This window comes from Cygnus olor, chromosome 6, assembly GCF_009769625.2.
Source record: "Cygnus olor isolate bCygOlo1 chromosome 6, bCygOlo1.pri.v2, whole genome shotgun sequence".
Lineage (NCBI taxonomy): Eukaryota > Metazoa > Chordata > Aves > Anseriformes > Anatidae > Cygnus > Cygnus olor.
This window is the reverse complement of record NC_049174.1, coordinates 22,603,796-22,627,623: the sequence shown is the minus strand read 5'-3', so window position 1 is coordinate 22,627,623 and position 23,828 is coordinate 22,603,796. Positions and strand designations below refer to the sequence as shown.

The following is a 23,828-nucleotide window of genomic DNA, read 5'->3' as shown; positions in this document are numbered from 1 at the left end:
ATCTGATTTCTGAAGAAAGGGTGCCTTTGATTCATGCTCTAAATTGGGACTCAGAAAATTACAGTTTAAATATTTTTGCTGTGTTCCAAGCAACCTGCATAACTTTCAGAAAGTTATTTATATCCCCTCTGTTCATAAAAACATAATTTGTAAAAATGTGGAAAACAATACTTACATAGACGACAAAGCCATCATCAAGAGATACTCAAGTACACTGGGGACAGACACAACAAAAGGATTGGTAATTCAGGAATCCTGACCTTCAGAATACAAAATATCCTGGACATAATGGAGTAAAACACATTGAAGACATTTTCTCAGTCTATAGAAATAAAAGAGTTAATTGTAACATTTCAGCCTGGACCATATGGATCCAACTGTGTGTATCTGAAACTTTTAAAGTTTTCAAAGTACTTGGTATCAAACCACTCCATGAAAATTAGGTTAAACATACAACACATTTACATTCCTTCCCCCTTCCCCCCTTTTAATCTCCAGTGATATTTTGAATGCTCTGATAGGTTTTTTAAGAGCAAAGTTCTCTTGAGTTTTAATAGTTTTAAATTGGGTTAATAGAAAAGCTATCTGTTGCTGTCAAAAAACTGTTCTAGGTGCAAAGTTGGGTATGATCAGTCCTGATCTGAAATTACAGAATATTGGTGCCTTATAGCACATTGGGAGGATTCCAGACTACTACTGAAAATTGTAGGTGTCTTTGAAAAATAAAGGAGACTCAAAACAATACTAGTAATTCTTAGCAAAATTTATAGGTTCCAATTCTGATCCAACACCTGTCTTATATCAATTTCTACTAGATACTTGCTAAGTAAGCCCTTTGATTTTCTCTTAAACCAGTTGTCCGTCAGGGCATTTTAGTATTGATATCTGGCATACTGCTATTACGGCAAAGGAAGAAAAGGGAGTTTGGGGATTCATAAGAAGTAATAGGTGCATAAAAGCAACCGAGTCTGTTTGAGAGTTGCAGCTTCTACTTTACTTACAAAAATGTGTCCTGGCCAACTGAGAGTATAAAAGAGTTTGGACTGCTAGAAACACTGAGACCAGAATGGAGAAGGCATAGGTTACTGAAATAACAGTTGTTCTAATACGTTATAGTACAATGCTGCTAACTGCAAGAGATGATGGGCACCATGTTTTTCAGAGGAAGAAGGAAGAAAAGAATGCAACACAGATAAGAGTGATCCCAGGGCCATTTAAGCTGGTTTTACTTGGCAATCATATAAAACCTGAAGAAACTGGGTGGCAGAGTTTCCACTATTAAGAAAGTATATTGCATTTAACATCTTTCAGAGCTGTCCTTCTGCTTTTGCTGAGAAACAGCAATTTATGCTAACGGGTACTGTTCAGTCTTGCTTCTACCTCTAGCTTCATCTTACATTATTTCTTTTTCAACTAAGGATAATGCAAAGTTCATACAGCTCTTTCCAGGAAATCATTATGGAGAAAAATGACAAAACAAAACATTGATTTAGTTTTATCATTCCAAACAAACCACTTCCAAGATCTCAGTGACACTAACATATTAGAATAAAATGAAAACAGGCAGAAGGGATATACACATTAAAAGTCAACAGAAAAGAAGCTTGAAAAAATTTATTTAAGGCTATCATTTAATATCCTTAAAGCTTAGCCTTTTTATAACAAAGGTTTCAACAGGGATATTCACTTCTCAGACACTTGCAACTGCCAGACCCTTAAAAATATCACGTATAATTGATGATTGAATCATTGTATGTCAGCTTTTTAGAAAAATATTTCCATATGTAAATATAAATGGAGTTATTTCAGTCGTAATAAATGGAAAATATGAAAATGTGGAACTTTCATAGTCTTAAAGCTATTAAGATAGCCATCCCTTAGACAACAGGTATTCCATATATATAATCTTTTGGCAACACTAAACAACACTACAATTAATTTCTGGCATGCAAGGTGACATAGCTTTGTTACACCCAATGTAAATGACAATACAGATTTCAGAATCTCTTAATAACTGGCAGTTGATGCAGTGAAGATCTTCATTTATCCCATTTTTGTTCTGCATTTTTACTGGTATTCTTCCAAAAGATCTCTGGGAAAAAAAAAAAAAAAAGGCAATTAGCACATATTATAAATCTCCCAAGATTTATGAAATTCCTGTTAAACATTTTTTCTTGTTAAGAGTTAGTAGATGTTAGTTCCACAAACTCCTCAATGCCTCTCTCTAATAATGGATTGAAAACAATTACTCCTAAAGGAAAATCTTTTTAGTAGTCTTACATAGATGATTATCTTAAATTGTTTCAATGCTTAACCACAAACAAACACAAAAATATGAAAAAGTTAGTCGAAACTGTGTTTGAATGATAACTTCTACATTTTTTTGAGACAGTATGTCTTGTGTCAGATTTCCAAGATCAACTAGTGATTTTAGGTCCTTTAGTAGTTAAAAGACTAAAAGTAATAAACTTTTGCAATGGATATCCAACATTTTAGAAAATCTTACCATTCATGTGTGCCTCAAGTGGGCATTTTATTATTTTTTTGAAATCCTTTGCTAATGTTAACAAATAATCCTCAAATATTAACTTGTTTGCAGAGCTCAGATAGAAAATGTTGCTTTTCCATCAGCATTTACCTATTTACAACTATTTACCTATTTACAGCAAAACTAAAACAGGGTTCTTAAGTTGTTAGCCATCAGGAACTCATATAACAGTACCTTATTCCCTAATGGCAAGCCACAATTTAAGGCAGTTTTATATCACAGTCTTTAAAGAATAATGAATTTGGTGTCATTTTCCCAATAAACATTTCTGATTTTATAATGCCCATGGCAAAGGAGAATTTTATTTTTCAGTAATTTAATAGGACCTCACTTCTGGCAACATTAAGTGGCAAAGCTCCCCTGAAGTTAAATAGAAAATTATTAAATAGGTTCACCAGGTTCACCACTGATGCAAAATACAATTTGTATTTGGAATGGCTTCTGTGTATAGTGTCTTATCCTTGTTCAGCACTGTCTGTAACATAAAGTTTGTAACATATTTACACATATCTTAATAGTTAAGAGAAAAATGAGCTGTATTTTCCCTATGTGTGACAAATACATTTAAAACCCCGGTATATTAATATAAATATTATCAAAATTCAAGCACCTTTGGGTAACTTTTGTGTTAATCAGCCATTTTAGGAACTCTTTGGCAGCCATGTCATCCAGGATTTTGTTGATATCACTTGTGAAAGTGCCATCTGCATATCTTCGGCCCATTTCTTCAGCTACAAGAGTTTTTTCTGGGAAACTTCAAAGGGAAGAAATTATGAAACAATTTGCAGATCAAAATAAACAAACTGTTTAAGAGGGCCTTATTGGAGGATCTTAATACACTACACATTTCCTGTGATTTTAAGGAATTAAAGGTTGAGCCAGATGTTATGGCTAAGTATAGCACGAAGCATATCAGAACATATTTTGAAGCATTATTTTAACAACAGAAGAAAGAATAAGTTTCCCTTTACCAGGCAGGACTCTTCATTTAGGTAAGTCTAGATTCCTCTCTATCATTTTTTTGAAAAAACCATACATGCAAAACCATAATTCAGTCTACGCTAAGTAGACTAGGCATCAATAAAACTCACAGTAGATTTACTAAGAATACTTTTTAAAGAAATATCAGTACTAAAAAATTATAGTCACATTTTCATACAATTTTTTTGTTTGATTTACAAAGTCTTAGTTTTATACTTACAATTATATTTCATAAGCATTTAGACAGTAAAAGCAGCAATTTTGGAGGGTGTAAAATACCTGAATTAAAATATATGTATAATTTTTGTTGTTGTTGTTGCACAATTGAATTTTGTATTTGGAATCAGATCCCAGTTCTTGCTCTCTTCCTTTTTGACCACTGGAAAATTGTTGTGTCAAGGGCCTTATTTAGAAAGCTTGTTTCAACCCATCAAATAAAGGGAGATTTTAATGGGTCCAGTAAGGTGTGCTGATACTATGCTCTGGGGTCAGTGACATGCAGACGGTCTCTCTTCATGCACTGATTTTAGGGAAGGCTGTATGCAAGTCTGACTACAAATAATACTAAATACTGGGAAGCAGGAGGCTGCTCTGTATGTAATTGTCCATCTAGGTTTCTAAGCTCAGTTCATCACAGCTCAGTTGTAATCTCTCTTTCTTACAAATACTAAAATACCCTATCTCTGCTCATGAAAATAAAAGGACAGAAAAAACAACTGCAGATCTGAACATCACTATGAAGAGGCACCAGCCTTTCCCTTATCTGTATAGCTGACCTCATTCATTTAACCCAGGAACTCACTAACTATTTTTTTTCAGGAAATCATCATTATTTCCAAAATTTACTTTTACCTAATTAGTCTTCCTTGACTACAACACACAATCTTGTCTTACAGATGATATTTTATTGTTATCGTTATTTATTATTTTTATATAGAATGAAAGACTTACATAATACTTTACAGCTGGTAGAGTATATAATTATAGGATGAAATCCTTGCCCCGAAGAGCTTACAGTCTAAAGGCACATATAAATACAGAACAGTTAAAAGGTGGGCAGTGGCATTTGCATGGTTTAACTCCTAACCATGCAGAGTTGGAACTATGATAAGACAGAAAGTGCCTGAAGGAGACTGAAGCTAAGGCTGTTCCAAGTGTAAGACTATCATAAAAAAAGATACAAGATCATGAGTGAGCTAATGTAGTGAATTGGTTTTGAGAAATATGCAATATGAAGAGCAAGATAAGCATGAAAGAAATCAAAGATGCAGGTAAATCAAAACTGTGGATCTGTGAGTCCCGGAAACTGTAAACCATAGCAAAAGAAGTAGAGGTGTCTTAAAAATGAAAATGAGATATAGTTGTAGGAAATGATGGTTATTTTGGCAGCAGCAGCTTGGGGAGAGTTTGTCGATCATAAGAAGAGAAAAAGAAGACATCAGTAACTGCTGGGAATGATCACCAGAGCATGGACTACAGCTGTGGTGGCAGTGACATTGGTAAAAATTTAATCTTGGAAATACTGCAGAGGGAAAAATTGACTGCAGAGGCTGGGAAAAAATAAAAAAGAGAGAAAGGAATTTAAGATGACACTGACTTGAATTATCGCAGTCAATGAGAGTTAAGGAGACTGTAAGCAATGTTGTGTGAAGTGGGAAAGGTTGTAAGTGGAGGAAGGTCTGGTTTAGTTTTAGATATGTAGACCTTATATAACTTGACCTTTCAGAGTGTAACAGCATACTGAAATGGTTTGTTTCAATGTGTTTGAACTCAGTAACTTAAAATGGTAGTCTAACACTCACAGAATGTCTTCTATTACGAAAGGAAATTGTGAAGTACAGCAAGAATCATCAAAAACACATCAAGATTTCATCAGACTTGATTTCTAACCTCGAAAGCATGGCAAAATTTAGTAATAGGAATGGATGGATTCTTACTCTCTTCTTCCTCGTCCATTCACTAACCAAGCAATGAATTCTTTGGCAGCTTGACCTTCCAAATAAGAGGTGATATCACTGGTGTAGGTGCCCTCAGCATGTCTCTCAAATTCAGCATGACGCTTGGAGATTGCATTGCTGAAAGAAGAGCAATACTGTAGGATCAGACTGCATTACTGACTACAATTTTTTAACTTCTATTAATTTATATTCCCCACTAAACTAACATTTCTTATTAGAGAGAGGGGTTTTCTTTGCTTCTGAAATTACTCTTGGTATTTTTGACTTTCAGTTCTAAAAGCAATGCCTGTGCTATACAGTACAGTTTTGTGTAGAAATAACTGAACTAGTTCTAAACAAATAAAATTAGGTGCTGAAAGCATATAGAGCTGCATTGGAAAGGTTTTCTGCTAGATTAATTGGCTCTGCTCAACAAACTTTATAGTATTCTACAGATACACTTTTTGTTACCTCAATAAGACTACTCAATAAGCACTCACCTAAAACTTCTATTAAGCCAGTCCTCCTGTGTTCAGCATTTCTTAGCCAAACTGTTCAGACTTAACCCCTTTTGATATCAGTCTGCTGCACTTTGAATTGCTTTGTGGACACACATCATTCCAACCAAGTGATAATCTTGGAACAATTTCAAACCTGATCATCTCCAGCTTAGTAAAGAAAATCACCTCCCCCCCAACATGCTTTTTTCTCTGATATGGCAAAATTATGTCACACTGGCCCTTAGGAAGACACACTGCACTGAGAAGTAGACATATTTTGGAATATTTTCCCCAGATAAGTTCCCTCAAATTTCTATTTCAGAATTTGCTAATTTCTGCCCAATTTTCAGGGCCTCTAGCACTTTCTATTATATTTTGTCTTCCTGGGATTTCACCATTCCTCCCAATTTAGTACCATCTGCATTTTCCATCAGCATGCTAACTCTAGTTTGGAACATTTTTGATGAAATGTTAATTTTGTTGAGATATGCTGTTTCACTGAAGCTGAAACATTATCACAGATTTTGTATTATATCAACAGTGTTTTGAATGGAAAGATCTTTGTGATCCAAGCTGCCCTCTCTGGATTTTCTAACAAAAGGTAGAATGAATATAGGTATTTAAATCTATTTTGGAAAAACACTTAGTGTTTTTTGTTATTGTTTGCTCCAAATTTTGAAACCCTCAAACCCTCTCCCAGAATCATTGTCAGGAAATAAAATTTTGACCTGCAGCCTGTCTTGTGTTCTCCTTTTCTGTTATGAGCAATTTGTATAAAATTTGACAGAGCACTGAGAGCCAAACATTGTATCATGTTTTATCAGCCCCCCAAAACTTGATGCCTGGCAATTTGCCCTTCCTTAGTATTCTAATTGGTTTTCTTTCCCTTAACACAATGATTTTTGGCAACCTTTTTTGTATTTTTTTTTTTTATTCTCTACTCTCCTTTATTACTTGGTATGTTCTTTCCTAAAATCTGTTGTTCTCAAGCCATTGCATTCCCTGAAGCTATAGCACACAGGTACAGGAATAAATACCAGACATTTTCTTTCCTCATAAAAAATAAGTGCAGAACAATTTCTTTTGATGGGTATTTCTTGGATTATGTTAACATTGTAAAGAATACTAGTTTTCTTTCTTGTTTAACGGAAAATGAGGAAATGAGGTTGACTTGTTTTTGAGTAATGAGTTGTGGCAACTAGAATACCTTGAGAGCTGGTCCGGGAATTTGTCATTCTCTTTGTCCTCCTGTCCTTGTTGGCTGTAGTGGAATTCCACAATCATTAGATTATTATTACCAGTACATTGCAGAGCATGCATGAGCATGATAAGTTTCTATTGGTTATTATTTAAATATTATCATAAACAACCATGACTGATGGATGAATATTATGAATACTTTTAGACTTATACATTTAAGGAAGAAATTCTTTACTATGAAGTTAGTGAGGCACTGGAACAGGTTGCCCAGAGACGCTGTGGATGCCCCATCCCTGGAAGTGTTTAAGGTCAAGCTGGATGGGGCTTTGAACAACCTGGTGTAGTGGGAGGTGTCCCTGCCACCTCACCTGAACGAGGTTGTAATTAAATGATCTTTAGGGTCCTTTCCAACCCAAACTATTCTATAATTCTATAATTTAAATTAATACATTATCTAGAAATTATTACTTTATATTTTAAGGGCTCCCACAGGGATTTAAATGGATTTTTTTATTCTGTGGACAGATCTTTTCTAGAACACCGGGCACAGAATTACATGCTCTTACATTATTCTTGCTCTCAGCTTGGTAGCTTGTGTTTAAGCAAAGTGTATCTTTAAAAAGACACACCAATTTACACCTTAATGGTGTATTTGTAATCCAGCAGTCAATAAAGATTAAACCTTAGCTCCCTTTTCACAAATGAAACTTCAGGATTAGAGTAACCATGGAAAGTTTTATTAAGGTCCAAAGGTGACATCTTTATATTATATTTACTGACACGATTCATATTGAAATAAGTTGATTCACTGAAACAATCTGTCCCAAAGAGGCTGATATAGTCTCAGTTTGGGTGGTACATCACATACACTTGATTTATCAAGACACTACACTTGATTTATCCAAATCCTTTTGACTGATTTTGCACATACCCCTCATTTCTAATAACATATTAATGATATATATAAATTTTCCTTAAGTACATTAGTCATTTGACGGTTATACATGGCCTGTGATGGGAAGCTGAAATCAAGAAACTGAATTCAGACAGGTACTAGATTTTGGGCCGTTTTCTGTATATGGAGATCTATAGCAATGTGAGCAAAAAGGCTTACCCATTTCTTTTAGTGCTCATTAACCACTGCACAAAATCCTGAGCTCGTCTGGTGTCCAAGTACTTGCTGTAATCACTGGTGAATGTACCTTGTGAATGACGCTTCACTTCATTCAGCTGTCTAGATTCATCTAACGGTTCAGACTGGGAAGCTTTGAATGATCTGAGAAAAGTTTAGAACATGTTAATTGACAATGATTATAGTACATTCTACACTGACTTTTCTTTTAACCATATCATTTTATAGTCTTACAAGGTAAAAAAAAAAAAAAAGTGGCATATTATTGATCACTAGCTAGCTGGTAAAATTAATCAATATAGTGGATTGGATACTGCACAGTTACAAGGTCTTCTTGGATAACTAAGGCAGCTATTGTTTAAAATAGTGAAAACTTCTGTGCCTCACTTTGAAGTATTAAAAATTTCCTAGTTCCAATGGTAGATTAAGTACTTTGAATAATATATGTCACAGTATGTTTTGCTTTGAACTATAAGAAAACAAAGTTAAGGCCAAGGGTTTCTAGAAGTTCAATCTACAGAATTTACCTTGATTTCTCCTCTGTATCCTGAAGAGGATTTTGCCAGCTGCCTTGAACTATCATTAATAGGAGCCCAGCAACAAAATAAACACTTTTCATTTTCATTGCCTGTAAAAACAGAAATAAGGCAACAAAGAAAAATGTAATCATCTTTACATACCACTGAATCAATTATATCAAAAAGAGAGATCCTTAATGCTGATCTAAACTTGAAGATATTGAGACCTTGTGTAACTGGATGGAGATTACAGTGCCTTGGGTAGGCATTCAAGATTTAATATCTTTAGGCTTTAGTCTGTGTTCCAGACTGCAAGGAGAGCTGAGACTAGCTGCATCCTCAGTTTCCTCTGTAATATGAGTATAAAGGTCTGCATCTCCTTTGCTCTGCATTCTTCTGATGGTAAACATTCAATCTGTTTCTATACCATTGTTTTACAGCAAAACTAGGGTATTGCTGTGACTTTATATTTTTCCATCTCATTTACTATTAAAAAAAAAAAAGGCAAATTGCTGTCAAGAACCTTGTCACATCAGCAGCTCCTCATTCGTTCTTCCTGACCCTCCACGTTCCTTTAACTTTTTTCCATTTTGGAAATAAAACATATTGCAGTAGTAGGCCTCTGGAGTGAATGGCTTATTGATAGATGACTCTTTAGTACTTGAATTAGTGACTGGTTTACTCACACAAGTAGTACAGTTCACTTTTAGTGAATAGTCACCAGTGGGAAAAATGTTCTTCCTAATTCCCTATGTGCTATGATTTTCATTATTTAATGTACTAATATTAGCCTGTTGACATATAATCCTGAAAAACGAAATGCTATTCATTTTGGGCTCACAAAACCCTGTGCAAAAAGGACTATGAGCAGCTGATGGCTAATAGTCTCAAAAGTGCTTTGCATTGAGGGCATCTGTATAAACAGGAAATGAGGAAATCTACTTACAAAATCAGTTAGTATTTATTGTTTATTGTTTTGATCCCTTAAATTTCTGGAATGACTGTATAGAAAAGAAAATGAATTTAAAACGTTAGGTGTTTAGACCTTGACAAAGAAATTAAATATACCATTCATTCAATGAGTAAATGCCAATTAAATGAATGATGAATAGTAAATCATTCTAACTTTAAAATCAGTATAGATCACGTTAAAAGCAACAGAAGTTGCAGTACGTTCACAAGAGCAAAATGTCACTGGAAATAATATCATCATCATGCACTTGGACTGATATTTGAGTATTTGAAAGAGCCCTTCTGCCATCCATGACATTTTTCTACGGAAGTTTATGTTACAGCCTGAAAAACATAGGGATATAAGAAATATGAGTGCACTAAAGTAAAGTTATACGTGGCAAACTAAGACCCAGTAAAAAAAACAACCTCCCCACTAAATGTAATCTGCATTTAACTCCTCCAGCTCCAATGACTTTATTTGCTTAAATTCAATGATTTATAAAATAAGGCAGCCTGAGAGAAAACATGTCTATTCTCTGTGGTAATGCCTTGCTGCAATAGGCTGGATTTAAATATACTATGGACTGTAGGAAGCCATATGAAAGTTATGAAGAAATTATATGTAGAGAAGGTATAAATTACTCTGTTTTGAGATTTGGACATGGCTCTGCACTGAGCTGTGCAAAAAGTTTACTACAGCATCAATAGTCCTGCTGCTGTTGGACTTCTACGCTGTCCCACTAGTATGCCCCAGCTTCAGAGCAGGATTTTTTTTTAAGTTTGTTTCTTCCATCTATTATGAAATGAAATTGTAAGTCTCGACTGTCGGCAGGCATTTTATCTACAGTTAGGAAGAAGATATTGTTTTTAGTATTTTGTGAGATCTAATTTTTAAGATAACCTTAATGATTAATATAAATACTTTACTACAATACCTCAATGTCAGTATCAAAATACTGAAGTATTTTGAATCTAAACCTTAATAAAATCTTGATAAAAAATGGGATCCTGGTGGATTGTACTGCTAAGCAATGGAGATGATTTCATTGTCTCCATCAAAAGCTACTGACAATATATTTGTTTGTTTTTCCTAGTGTGTATGGTGACTCTTTTCTGCCTTCTGTAATGCCCTGATATATGAGATTTAATTTCTACACTTACATATATCCTGCCTATAGTATCAACAAATAATGCAGTGGCCATGTAATCATTCCGTCTTATTATAATCCTAGCTATAGCATAGAACTCTCTTTTTGCTGCTTCATTTGGAGCTGTAATTTGGTGGTGCAACACTGACATCCAATGTCAATCCTCCAGAATGCATAATTTCACATTTCGTAGTCTTCCAACAATGGAACAAAAGCTTTGCCTTATTCTTTGGGAGATAACTTTGTTGTGATCACATAAATGGTTTGGCTGCACTGTAATGACCCCCCCATGCTATCTGATATAGCTATAAATGAGTCTCACACCAAATATAATATATAAATGAGTCTAGACACCAAATAGAGTCTGGCTATTGCAGCATACATAAGTAAATTTCCCATGCTTAATGATACACAAGCAGACTGTTACACTTTTACTTAACCTGATAAACCAGAAAAAGTTGGGTACTTTCCTGTAGCATTGTTAAAACATGATACAGTTTAGACATAAACCTAAGTCACTGACATGGAATGAAAGAAATAGCCTCATCATTTATCCAGTCTATTTATAATAGTATCAGATACCAAAAGCTATTCTTTTATATAAAACTTATAAATAAATATTCAAAGCCCATTGCAATCAGTGAACAGATTTTCAGTTCTCTTATACCTCAGTCCTATAGAACCTGAACAGTACTGTTCACTGGCTACCATTGGCTACATTATGCCTTAAGAATGTTTAAAGTTAAATCTATGTTTAGTTTCTTTCTATTTTTTTTTTTGAGAATCAAAATCTGAAGATGTATAAATGCAGTTTTTAGACATTATTAAAATCTTCAAGTAAGAGAATTCTGGCCATTAATAAAATAAGCATTTCAAATGCACTGACCAGCTGTTAAACTTATGTCAAATTATTATCTCAAAAATTTAGAATCAGTTTTGTTTGTTCAATGTTTAATATTTGTTACTGGTAACCCATATCAGAAAGAGCAGTTTTCTACAAGTTAAAAGGAAAAACATTATTAAAATAGCAATTTGTTGTTTTATTCTTGGGAACAGAAACATATTTTGTAGAGAATAAGAGATGGTCAGAAAAATATTATTTGTTTAGTTTATTCCTGTTAATTTAATTTTATTTTTTTTCCAGATCAGAAGAAAGTTTTTATTTGCTTTTACTTATTTAAGTCACTAGTAGATACTGCCAAAATACACATGATCTTATTGTCAGGGTGCAGGAAAACTGAAGCTAATCTTACACCTCCCCCCCCCCCAAAAAAAAATAAAAAAAAAACAACAACCAAACCCAAATAAGTTTATTTCTATGCATATTAAACTAATGGAAATGTTTTCTTTTCTTTTTGATTAGAGATAAAAAACATAACGTACCACAGTTTGAACTGCCAGAAAATATGTAATAAATGTCTCTCAAATCTTGATCAGAAACTTGTAGTATTGAAAATATTGACTTGTGACATCTATTTGCATTTGAAATTAGAAATTGACATTATTTCTTTGATCAATCTGTTTTCTAGTTTTTCCCATGTATTTTATTGCAGATGTCTTTTCTACACTACAATTTTACATTTTTTTGTACAATTTTAACTAGCTTAATCTTGCTGAGTTTTCAAAAATGAATCTTTCAAAAGTCAGATTCGTATCTATTTCCAGTTTAAAAATAAGAAGTATGGAATTACATCAGTAAAAAAGCGAATATTTTCATATGAAAATGTATGAATGAGTAAAGTAGATTTCTATTAATGTGAAAATTGCAGATAGAAATTATTTCTAATTATTAATAAATAACTTTTTCAAATAGATGTGCTTTACATCTAACTTACCTACTGCAATGCCTTGTGTAAAGTTCTGTAAAAGATAATGGTTCTAGTATAAGGAAATCCATAGCAGACCAAAAGACTAAATTAAATTTTATAAAATAATCACAAAAACTTTTGAAAGGTTTTAGTTTTTACTTTTATGCTATAAAATTTCTCTCCGAGATCTTATAGTGATAGGAAAATTACGGTTGTTTGAGGCAAACCAATCTGAAGCTAGGGCAATGGAGTGGCAATCTGTAGGGTGATGTAGTGACAAGCTGTCTTGGACAGTTTTCAATCAGTGTCTATATAAACCCATTTACTTTGTTTGCATTATGTCAATTTAATCCCTGTTGATTCATATTTAGAAAGTAGCTGTAAGGAATGAATATTTAAAAAATCTAAATATATGATATAAAAATAGATAAATATATGAGATAAAAATAGAAAAATCAATAATTATGTATTTCACATTTAAATTCTTATTACAATGCCTGTCTTTTATCTTTACATGCTTACTCTTCCATCTTTCAGTTGCTTCTGCAATCCTAACAGTTGATTTCCCATTTTGGAATCATTCTCTCTTGAACTAATTCAATAGATTAAAAGATTTAAATGATGATGTCATTAACTTCAAACATTAATGAGTATAAGCACAGAAGAAAATACTAATTTGTTGAAAGACCCTGGACCTGTATTGTATTGGACAATACAATACAGAAAATACACTCAGCTTTCTCAAACAAACTGTACTAGTATTTCACATAAATCTTACCTTTTTATTCTTTGAAGTGATATGTAGCAGTTGGAGTGGCTACTCTCTCTTCTGGAACTATGGAAAGCCTTGAGGATCCTGAGATCTGCCTAGCTGCCTCTTTTGCATGGACTTATATATATACTGTTCAGCTCTAGTAAGCATTACCAGAGTGCATCATTGCTGACAGTTTCCTTATTCAACTTAAAAAAAAAAAAAAAAAAGTAATCATATTTGCTATTCATTTCATTTGATAATTTTACAAGCAATTTCACACATTCATTCTGCTTACTTTATGACATCAATGCTAACATGGATTTGCAAAAGGAGTAAGGTAGCTATGTCCAAAGAAGTAAATATCAAGCAGAAGGGCATTAGGATGATAAACACTTGGCTAAAGGTGCTTTGGATCAAGGTAGCAATTTCTCCAAATTCTGATTTGCCACATTTAATACTTAGTATTGAGCAAAATCCTGGTCCTGTTGACATTAATAATATCACTTAACCTAACAATTTTATCAAGATTTATAAATTTAATACACTGTTAACAATAAACAGCATTACTACCCCAAAGTGCTTGGTTAATTCTTCAAGTAATCTTGTGCCAATATAATGAACACGAAGAGATGTAAAGTACTACAGGGATGGCCACTCACCATACATGGACATGTATGGACATACATGACCATGGACAGGTCAAATTTAACAAAAACATTTGATTACGCTTAGATGTATTATGCCAACTCTATTACATGAAGACTCATACTCACTGGAGAACAGTATGACAAACTTTCATTGTAAATTGAGTTTCACACTGTGGCCTACAGATTTATACAAGATAAGCCTTTTGCTCATGTGTCTCCAATCCTACAAGGAAATAATAATAATAAAAAATACAGGTGTAAGTTTTATAGCTGTGTATGTTCTGTACAACTACTATCAAGATCCTAAAACATTGAATAATAAATGGGGGCAATTTCATGTCTGTGATGGGGCAGCATTGCTGAAGACTGTTCAGTGATCTTGTGACCACAGGTAGGAGAGATTGACACAAAGCTTGTCAGTGGCCCTTGCAGCTGAAAAATCTGCCAGTCATGAATATGGGGATTTTATCCTGTCTATGAAGCAACAAGTGAGATATCCCTCTGCAAGAAATTCCTATAGAATTTTAAGGACTTTTTGGTATATCATGATAATCCTTTATAAAATGAAAAAGGGCACAAAAAAAAAAAAAAAAAAAGAAATATAATTATCATATATGTAGCATACCATGCATTCCAGGAGAGATAGTAAATATGAAGGATTCAAACTTGAGTTTCACTTCTGCTCAGAAGTGGGAAGGGTCTGGAATCATGGTGGACATCTCACTGAGCATAAATGACAGCCTATGATCCAGTCTAGAGTGGCCCATTGTCTAATTGTGGCACAAAACATGCATACTACAGTACACCCTCTTATTTCCCCTAACACTGTTCCTTGAAGCCAGCAAAGAATCTTCTTCACTGAGGTAATTTTCTGCTGGTTGACCATAGCCAGATTGGCATAGCCCATATTGTACAACTGAAGTAGTATATAAACATAATAACCCTAATATTAGAGTGGCAAACAAAATTAAACAGATCCTTCCTAGAGTTCTACCCTAAATGCCTTGTTGTATTACACACTCCCAATACACCCACAGTACAAGTGTAGGGAAACATTAGGTCTTAATACTCAGTCTACAAAATCAATTGTATTTTTTTGGAGTGTTAGTGTATTTTTTCTCTGCTCTTGGATCCATGTACTGAGATTCATGGTCCCATTTTGTCATTTCTAGCTAAAAAGCAAGTGATGCTGCTGAAAAGCTAAGAGCACTGCTTCTGGGTCTCTCATCATTGCCTTCAGTTAATTCCTTCAGTCATTTCAGAAAGCCTTACTTGCTCTTTTTGTCAGTCTCCTTGTTAATTACTACTTCATTTTCTCTATTTTCCATGTTCTCTTCTCCATGTCCTTTTTCTCCCTGCTCATTATTGTATTCTTTTCTCTCTCCCAGATGTTCAAAGTCATGGAACCCCAGTCATTGATTAGCATAGCATACACAAATTTGCATAGATATTTATTAAATTTGGCTTTTCAGTCTTTTTTGTTTCAAATGATCTATTAACAACCCATCTCCATATAGCAACCTGCCCTAGGCAAACACCAGTGTAATATCTAAGACGCGGTACCAAAGGAACCAAAATAAGCCTGGAAACTACCTCATGCTCAAAATGTAATTGTCTTCATGAGATGCCAATCTCACTGAGATACTTTGTTTTCAAAATTATGTTTTTAATCTACTTTCGATTTCCACTGCAAAATCATATTTTAAATGCAGTTCCTACACTAAGTGTTAAAAGGCACTCTCTCCACGAAGTTGGTCAGCTTTGCATGTCCTGCACGGAGGTATGTTCTCCAGCTCTGCAGTACCCCGATACGACAGCAGATGGTGATCAAAGGGCCATTTAGACCGTGTTTTTTCTTTTTTTGTTGTTTGTTTTTTTTCTTTTTTCACCAGAATACGACACATACTTATTTGTTGAAATGGACTGCTACAGATGATATCTCATTGCATGTTGAGTTAAAAATGCATAGCTTTCTAAACAAAGAAGCCAGAAGGTAAGAAAATACCTTCCCCTCCAGGAAACAGGTGCTTCTTTTCTTCTGTTTATCTCTGTATATTTTCTTGTGTCAGTTAAATTTCCTTGTTTACAGTAGGATGATTTCAGGAAGAAAACATATGAGACAGAGCAGCTCAGTGCACCTCATTGGGCAGGTTGTTACACAGGCTATAGCATCTAGCAGGTCATCTAGCATCTAGAAGATGACTGCCTGATTACTTGTTTTTCAGGTGATACACATACAATAAAAAGTACAGGAAAGAAGCGAACTGCCATCAAGAACTACGCACCTGTCAGTTGCCATAACTGAATCTAGAGAAATACATATTTCAAGAGCACAGCAAACAAGAAGATAGAAAATTTTAATGACTCTGTGAAACATGCATATGTACATATCCTGAACTAAGTTTTTTCCTTTCACATCATAAAATACAATAGTTTGCTCCTCTAGGCAAAAGTCAAGGGCTCACTCCCTTCTGTATTTTAGTTCATGGATGAGACAGTACTTTCAAATGAATCAGACTAAGAAACAGAACCTAAAAGTGACCTGCCTTTGGGAAAGTTGCATCTGTTTTTCAGGTGTCACTTGGAGACATTAAAAAATCGGTATCTTGGGTTCACTGAATTTGAAGGGAATCAAAGTTTCCTACACCATCATCTCAGCACGAGGTAATGGCTGCTATTAGGGATAGCATACTGCACTTACTGGACCAGAAATCGTGTGGGAAATTACAGATGAGGTAAAATAAGAAGAATTCTTACCAGACGCACACTGAACCTAATACCCTAGCAGCAGCAATTCCAGCTGGCATGTTTTTTTCATAAAAATAGGACCAATGCACTTGTTAGACCAATGTACTGGCTAACATACTCTGAATATCATACTCTTTCAAGTATGTTTCTTTTAATTCTTTAATTGTTGGTACAAGAAAAATTATTAAAAAATATTCAAGATTTGAACATTTTAATGAATTAGGAAGTTGCTTTTTAAAGTGAAAAAAAACCAACACTGCAAAATGCTTAAAAAAAACCCACAATTTTTCTGTGTTTTTTTTTTTTTTTGTTATTAGCACCTTTATATATAAACCTAAAGAAGATAGGAGAGAGGAGGCTGTATCTTGGGATATGACTAAAGGACCACTGCCTTTTCTTTAGTACATTGCACCAAAAGCCCCCTCTCCCTAACCTTCTCAACCATGAGTTCAGAGGCTTGAATGTGAAGCCCTTTTTGTTTTCCTATCATGATAATCAGGCAGAAGGGGCCTTCATTCTCCTTCTGGAAATTAGTACAACCTATACATGGAAACACATACACACATAAAACATATGGAGCATAAATCTTACACACATGCACATGTACATACATGTATAACACACAAATGTGTGCAACAAGTGTGCAACTCCATGGCTACACTTTGGAGAGCAGGAGTGACTTTCTGAAAAGAGAGATTAGTTTAGGGTCTCCACACCTTACCACAGCATGCAACTCCATGCTCACTGCCATGGATATCTATGGGTTTGTATCTTAGGAAACAGAGTTATTGTAACTATGCAAATATCCCATACTGTCTACTGACAATAAATTGGAATCGCTCCGTTTGAAATCAATGGAGCTGCATCAATTTGCGCAAGCAGAAGAGCTGGCCAAGTATGTACTAGTTACTTTACATTCTGAGAAGACAATGTTCATAATTGAAAGTAATACCAAATGCTCTTAGCAAATACTATGAATTATTCACATTAAATATAGAGCATTCAAATGACTATAAAATGTACTAAACAGCTGTGCCTTGTAATTAGAACTGACTGGCAAACTGGAAAATATTAAATGTAGTCTGAATTTTACTTGCTATCTAAGTAAAATGAGTATAACACTAACCATGTTCTGGAGCCTGGCTGGAGTTATACTTGATCTACTAACGTCGTTTTCACTTCAAACTTTTTCTTCTTTGCACACGTAGCAATCCCAAGTGAAGCAAAGAATTTATTTCCATGTTTGAGGTATGAGAAACGCTATATGTTCATTGATACATACAGCATGATATTGTTCATTGATACATGCATACACACAACATTAGGTAGATGATGAAAATGCAGGTTTGCTTTGCACCTCTACCTTTATTTTGTAAAAGTTAACCAGGATTTATAGTGGAAACAGACTTGTAAACAGCTCTGTCTGTGGCTATTTCTTCATTCAAAGAAAATATCACTGCCCCACCTTCAGAGGCTAGTATACCTTGTTTATAAGACAGTCTCAAAGACCAAGTTTCATTGTCTGAAGTGATATTTTTGGGTACCTCGAGTATGAGAATATTATTCAAAAGAGAAAAAAGAAAATAGGGAAGTGCTCAGCATTTTCTGAAAACTGGATCCTCTAAAATGTCCTAAGGTAGAAAGCAATACTTTGAGGACTCTCTTTCATCAGCTTAGAAAATCTTGTTGTGAAAAGCTATCATTTCTTAATTTCAAAGTAAGCTGTGTTCCAGCATTGGCTTTTACATAACATATTCTATGTTTGCAGTATACGCATATACTTTTTATTCATATATAAAACCAACCCTTTGTTAGCTTCAGCTTGATTCATCAAGACAAGCCCTTTTGCAGAACTGTAAACACTGTAGGCTGTATTAAAAAGGAACAGGGCAAACAACCGTCCTTGAAAATGTCTGGTGATGGTTATAAGTGGATTGTGATTATAGAAAACAATGCAGAACAGAAAACATTTTCTTCTAGGGAAAATGTACATAATTATCTGAAATAAGGGTGTAAAGAAGATGGAGCCGGGCTGTTTTCAGTCATGACAAGTGAGAGTACAAGAAGTAATGGGCACAAACTGAAAACAGGAGGTTCTGTCTGGAACAACTTATTTACTATGTGAGTGACTGAGCACTGGCACAGATTGCCCAAACAGGTTGTGGAGTCTCCCTCCTGAGAGATATACAAAAGCTGTCTGGACATGGTCCTGGGCAACCTGCTCTAAGTGGCCCTGCTTGAGCCACCAAGAGGTCCCTTCCAACCTCAATCATTGTGTGATACTGTAATGGTACGTTATAAATGCTCTGCACCATTTCTAATGAATGACTGCATCATTACCTGTTATTAGCACAGGACAGCTACTTTGATATATGTTGTATATGTTTGTAAGTTTTTTTTTTTTTTAAACACTCACAGTATCCTACAACATTTTTCCCCAGGTCATCAAAATACATGGTTGCTCAGTCAAAAAGTTTTTAGGTTCTACATTATTCCAGCAACTCAGCGTAAACGTCACACTCTGCTGAAGACATATTCCCATTCTTTGGCAAGAACACTGTATAAAGCAAATAAATTAATGACATGAAAAACAATGAAGCAAAAATGACAGTAGCGTGATGCACTAATTTTTTTATGGTTTATCCCCATAGCTGCTTCCTACAAGCCAAAGTAAATGTTGGACAGTTTGGAAGATGTGTACTCTGATTGCCTCAGGAAATAAATAGACATACGGGCAAATTAATGATGAAATATCTAACGCATCCCTTGGGAAAGAGGTACCTTCTGTTATTTTGTTTGACACATTTTCCAGAAATGTCCCTTATCTCAAATGCTTCCAGAAGATTCTGACTGCAGACCTGTGGGCGGGGTGTGACCAGTGCATTGTATTACTTTATTACTTGTAGTATCCACAATGGGTTGGTTTATCTGGTCAAATTTCTAGGGCTTGCAGGATTTTTCAGAAGTATAAATAAAGTATAAAGGTGCAGAAACTTAAAGATAACTTAATATATTGATATTAATGTGAGATTGATACCATGCATTTTGAAAATTGCTCTGGGTTCTCGCTGACATATTCAGATATCTAAAGCCTTTAAGCATCTGCTACAAGAACCTGATTTTCCTCTCTTTCAACGCAAATTTGCAATAGTTTCTGTAGTGTTGTATCAATATAACAAATTGAGAGTTAAATCTCAGTAATTTCAACTGAATTGTATTCCTTATTTGTAAAATAATCACATTATTGAGAGTATTGTTGTTTACAGCAAATGCACATAGGACCATGTAATCAACATCTAATTAGCCCCACTTCATGTTATATTTGCTTAACATTAACTTTCTTAGAGCTATATTTTTTTCCTTTAACCATTATAGCAGTTGAATTTTAATTACATTACCAACAAAAAGCTCATTAACGTCACATAATTGGCAGTGTTTCCAAAAAAACCTGAACTAATTGAGTATTTTCTGAAGAGTTCCCATCAAAGTATAATTTAACCATTACAAACAGCTTGGCAACTACATTTACATAAAGATGTCTGAGGAATGTTCTCATGTGCGGAAAATCAGATTTGATATTGCCATTAACAAAATGAAGGAATCCGTTACATAGCAAATCACTTCTACATTTTAATGATGTTGGCTAAACCCCATCTTTTTGTCAAGAGGGTCAAATGAAATGCCTTGCTCTTCCACAAAGAAGCAGCAACCAGTCTCAAAGAGTTAGGAAGCAGCTTTCTTTGTGGGAAGGCTACTCCACAATCTTCTTCAGGTTATTTTGTACCCTCACTAGCTAATAGCAAAGATGAGATACTACATTAGACAGATGACAATTCTTATGCAGTAAGCTAACTCAGAATTTTTTAAATATGTGACCAGAGAATCATTTAATCTAAAATGGATCTCCTGCCAATTATCTTGTTCATACTCTTATATTATGACAGGACTGATTTAATTACTAATCAAAAGAATACATGTGTTCCAATCACTATTAGCTTCTAGAGTTTTTAAAAGACTTCCTAAAATAGTTTTACTGGAAACAAAGCAAAGAAAACCTGCAAAATCCTTTGATTTTTTTCCCCTCAGTCTGGGATGAACAATATTAGAATTAATGTGAATTCCAAAGTGAAGATTAAAAGCAGGCTAATGTGGCTCACATAATCTGAACACAGGCAGAAAAAAACATTGAGATAAAATAGCTATCATGAATGTCCAGTTTCCATATTTAAACCTGAACACAGAGTTTAGCAGAATCAGGGTTTCAAGGAAGAGCTGAATAAAATTTGAACACAGCATTCAAAATTCTGGCTGATTACCCATACTTAGGCTTCAAATATTGTGTGTTCCTATCCCTGCTTGAGTTCTTTCCAATAAATTGGAAATATAAATGTATTTTGAGAAACTGGTTCTTATTAAGAAGTTAATTAGGTACTTGTACTACTTTCATTGTCCTTGCCCATTTTACAGGTATAGTTAACAAATGCAAGTGTATTCATTTGGCAGCATGCCTTCGCAATGGACCACCTAGCTTTGGAATGCAGAATGTAGTTTAAGCAAGATGGCAATAAATGCACATGCCGTGTTACATTCTGATTTTATTTTTTTCTATCCAACAGGTGTTAAATGTGCCAAAACATGTATTAGCACAACATCTGCTAATATACAATATAAAAAATGGATGTAAACATCAAGTTTTTAACTTCAGAGTTCCTGCTATCAATCCACCTGAAAACTACATAACCCGGGCACTGTTATCATTGCATTCTCCCAGAGATGTATCAGATGCCTTAGCATGCTCTGAATAGCCCATCTATTCTGACAAAGAAAAACATTGTTTGAGGAAATGGGTCATATGTGTGTAGAGATGTTTGCTGGAAAGGCCTGGAATTCCATGGTTCTCATCAGTATACCACTGAAAAAGAAAGAAAGAAAAAAAAGCCATAAAGCCCCTACGTTATCTCTTCAGTTCTGTAATAGTTAAGCATTTCCACCATTTCATTACCATATAGAAAAAAGTACATGCCTCAAGTAAACAAACAGAGGGACCTGCTAATTTTTTTTTTCCTTTTCAGTAGATTCTACTATATAGAACAAAGTTTCTATACTTTCTGTAATCTAGGAGTAAGCATTACTGCCTCAATACTGACAAGTCTGTTGTATCAAGTCGGGCAAAAGAGCTTTGAGATGCCCTTAGAGATGAAATGCCCCTGACGTGCTGCATGGCCTTGGCAATACAGGAATACTGGTCTCTCAGCAATAAGCTTTCACCTAAATGTTGTGCATTTCTGTTCAACACATCCTGCATAACAGCAGGACCCCAAGCATTATGAATGATTACAGCAAATAAGATATGAATTATGCTAACTTCTTAAGAAATAATGGTGAACACCTAACTACAACAGGACAGTTTGCTATTAGAGACTTTTCCATGACATTAGAAACGGGAAGAGCAAAAATCATTCAGTCTTCTCATTTAAGGAGTAAGAGACACCTTTGGGTTGCAAAGTCTGATCCCTTTGTAGTGAATGTATTAACCTGAAGCTTAAAAGTAGGTTGGTTTTTGCCATGCTCCCCCTTACACTGCTCGTTCCAAAGCCTAGCTGTTTTAACAGAAAATTCTTCTAACTTTTGACCTCAATGTATTTGTCAGTACTATATATACATTTATTCTTCTGCTAAAACAGTTTTTTAGCTTCAATAGCTTTTTTTTTTCTCTGTAGTTATCCTCCATAGCAATCACAGAATTTTCAGATTTTATTTCACTAGACTAAAAATGGCCTGCTTTCATAAAGTAAATCAAGGATGTTCCCTTGATTTTCCTTCTAACTCTACTGAGACTTTACTGTAGCTGAGCAAGAATGACTACAACTGCATACAGAATCCCAGATACTTGAGAAATAAACCAGGTTTGCTAAATATCAGTGAAGTTAGAAGATGGGGAATTCACAAAAGGGCCTACAAATCTCAAGTACAGGGAGACCTCTGTCTGATCCTTGTTTGGTAAGTTCATGGACCTGGGAAAGTGGTCTGAGGCAGAAGGCCAGTATGTTTGATAGCAGGCAGATCCTTTTGCCATTAGTCTGGAGAAAGAAGGTGCAGAAGCATTGCTTAACATATAATTCAGTACTACTTTTTCCCTGTTCATTCCTCATTTTTATCTTCTAACCTCTTGCCTATGTGTTTCTGTTTGCCTGCACCTGGTACTCCAACTACTCCAAGCAAATTTTGCAGACGCTTTTTTTTTTTCTTTCTTTTTTTTCCCCCTCATCCTGGATACAGTATTTGGATACTTCATTCCCCTTTTTTCCCCTGTGTTTCGCCTCCTGCCTGTGGCAGGCATGTCCAGGTAAAGAGAATCCATCAGAAGCACTGATGGATTTGGTCCCAGAAGCCAGCTTTTTCATCTTCCTCTCTTTTACTAGCTATCAGCAACTTTTATAAGAAGGCTGGATTCTCATTCTTCTCCCTGGCTCATTTTAAAAGCCTCTAAGTTATTCTTTATGAGAGAAATTTCATTAACATCCAAAGGGGAAGAGAGAAACAAAAAACAAATAAAAAAGAGCAGGCAAATCCTCTGAAGAAGAAATTACTTATAAAGAGTAACAAATGCACTAACTAGATTTAATGCCAGATTTTGAAGAATGTTCTGTTGAACTGGGTTCTTAAAAATGTCACCAAATATAAGATAAGCTTATTGATAAAGCTATAAAACGTTGTTCAAAATGAAAAATAGTCTGCTATTTACCATTGCCTGGAAATCCACTTGTGCGTTAACCAGAGCTTTTGCAATTTGTGCTGAGTTTTGGAAATGTACGTTATCTGAAAAAGGAAAAAAAAGCGATTGGCTGTTGAAACGTGTAAATACCACAAAGCATAAAATTCTAGTGCATTAAGTTGTGTCCACTAATTATCGAGTGATACAGTTGACATGACTAAGAAAGACTAAGCACCTT

General features: G+C 34.7%; 2 protein-coding genes across 3 annotated transcripts in view; both read right to left on the bottom strand.

Annotated features, from left to right (window-relative positions):
• Nucleotides 1-959: 959 nt before the first annotated feature.
• GCG (glucagon) lies at nucleotides 960-20,396 on the bottom strand. The gene is made up of 9 exons (XM_040561508.1): nucleotides 19,292-20,396; nucleotides 14,254-14,350; nucleotides 13,505-13,686; nucleotides 8,826-8,926; nucleotides 8,281-8,442; nucleotides 7,174-7,227; nucleotides 5,467-5,604; nucleotides 3,159-3,302; nucleotides 960-2,092 (listed from the first exon to the last, which is right to left on the bottom strand). Exons 4-9 carry the CDS (start codon nucleotides 8,921-8,923, stop codon nucleotides 2,068-2,070), a joined length of 621 nt encoding a protein of 206 aa, XP_040417442.1. The 5' UTR covers nucleotides 8,924-8,926; nucleotides 13,505-13,686; nucleotides 14,254-14,350; nucleotides 19,292-20,396; the 3' UTR covers nucleotides 960-2,067.
• Nucleotides 20,397-21,452: 1,056 nt separating this feature from the next.
• Nucleotides 21,453-23,828, bottom strand: part of LOC121072170 (fibroblast activation protein alpha) — a 43,335-nt gene continuing 40,959 nt past the window's right edge. For both annotated transcript variants that reach the window (XM_040561505.1, XM_040561506.1), the window contains exons 25-26: nucleotides 23,621-23,694; nucleotides 21,453-21,787 (exon numbers count right to left, since the gene is read on the bottom strand). In XM_040561505.1, coding sequence (XP_040417439.1) covers nucleotides 21,686-21,787; nucleotides 23,621-23,694 — 176 coding nt within the window. In that variant the 3' untranslated portion in view covers nucleotides 21,453-21,685. The remainder of the gene's footprint in view (nucleotides 21,788-23,620; nucleotides 23,695-23,828) is intronic.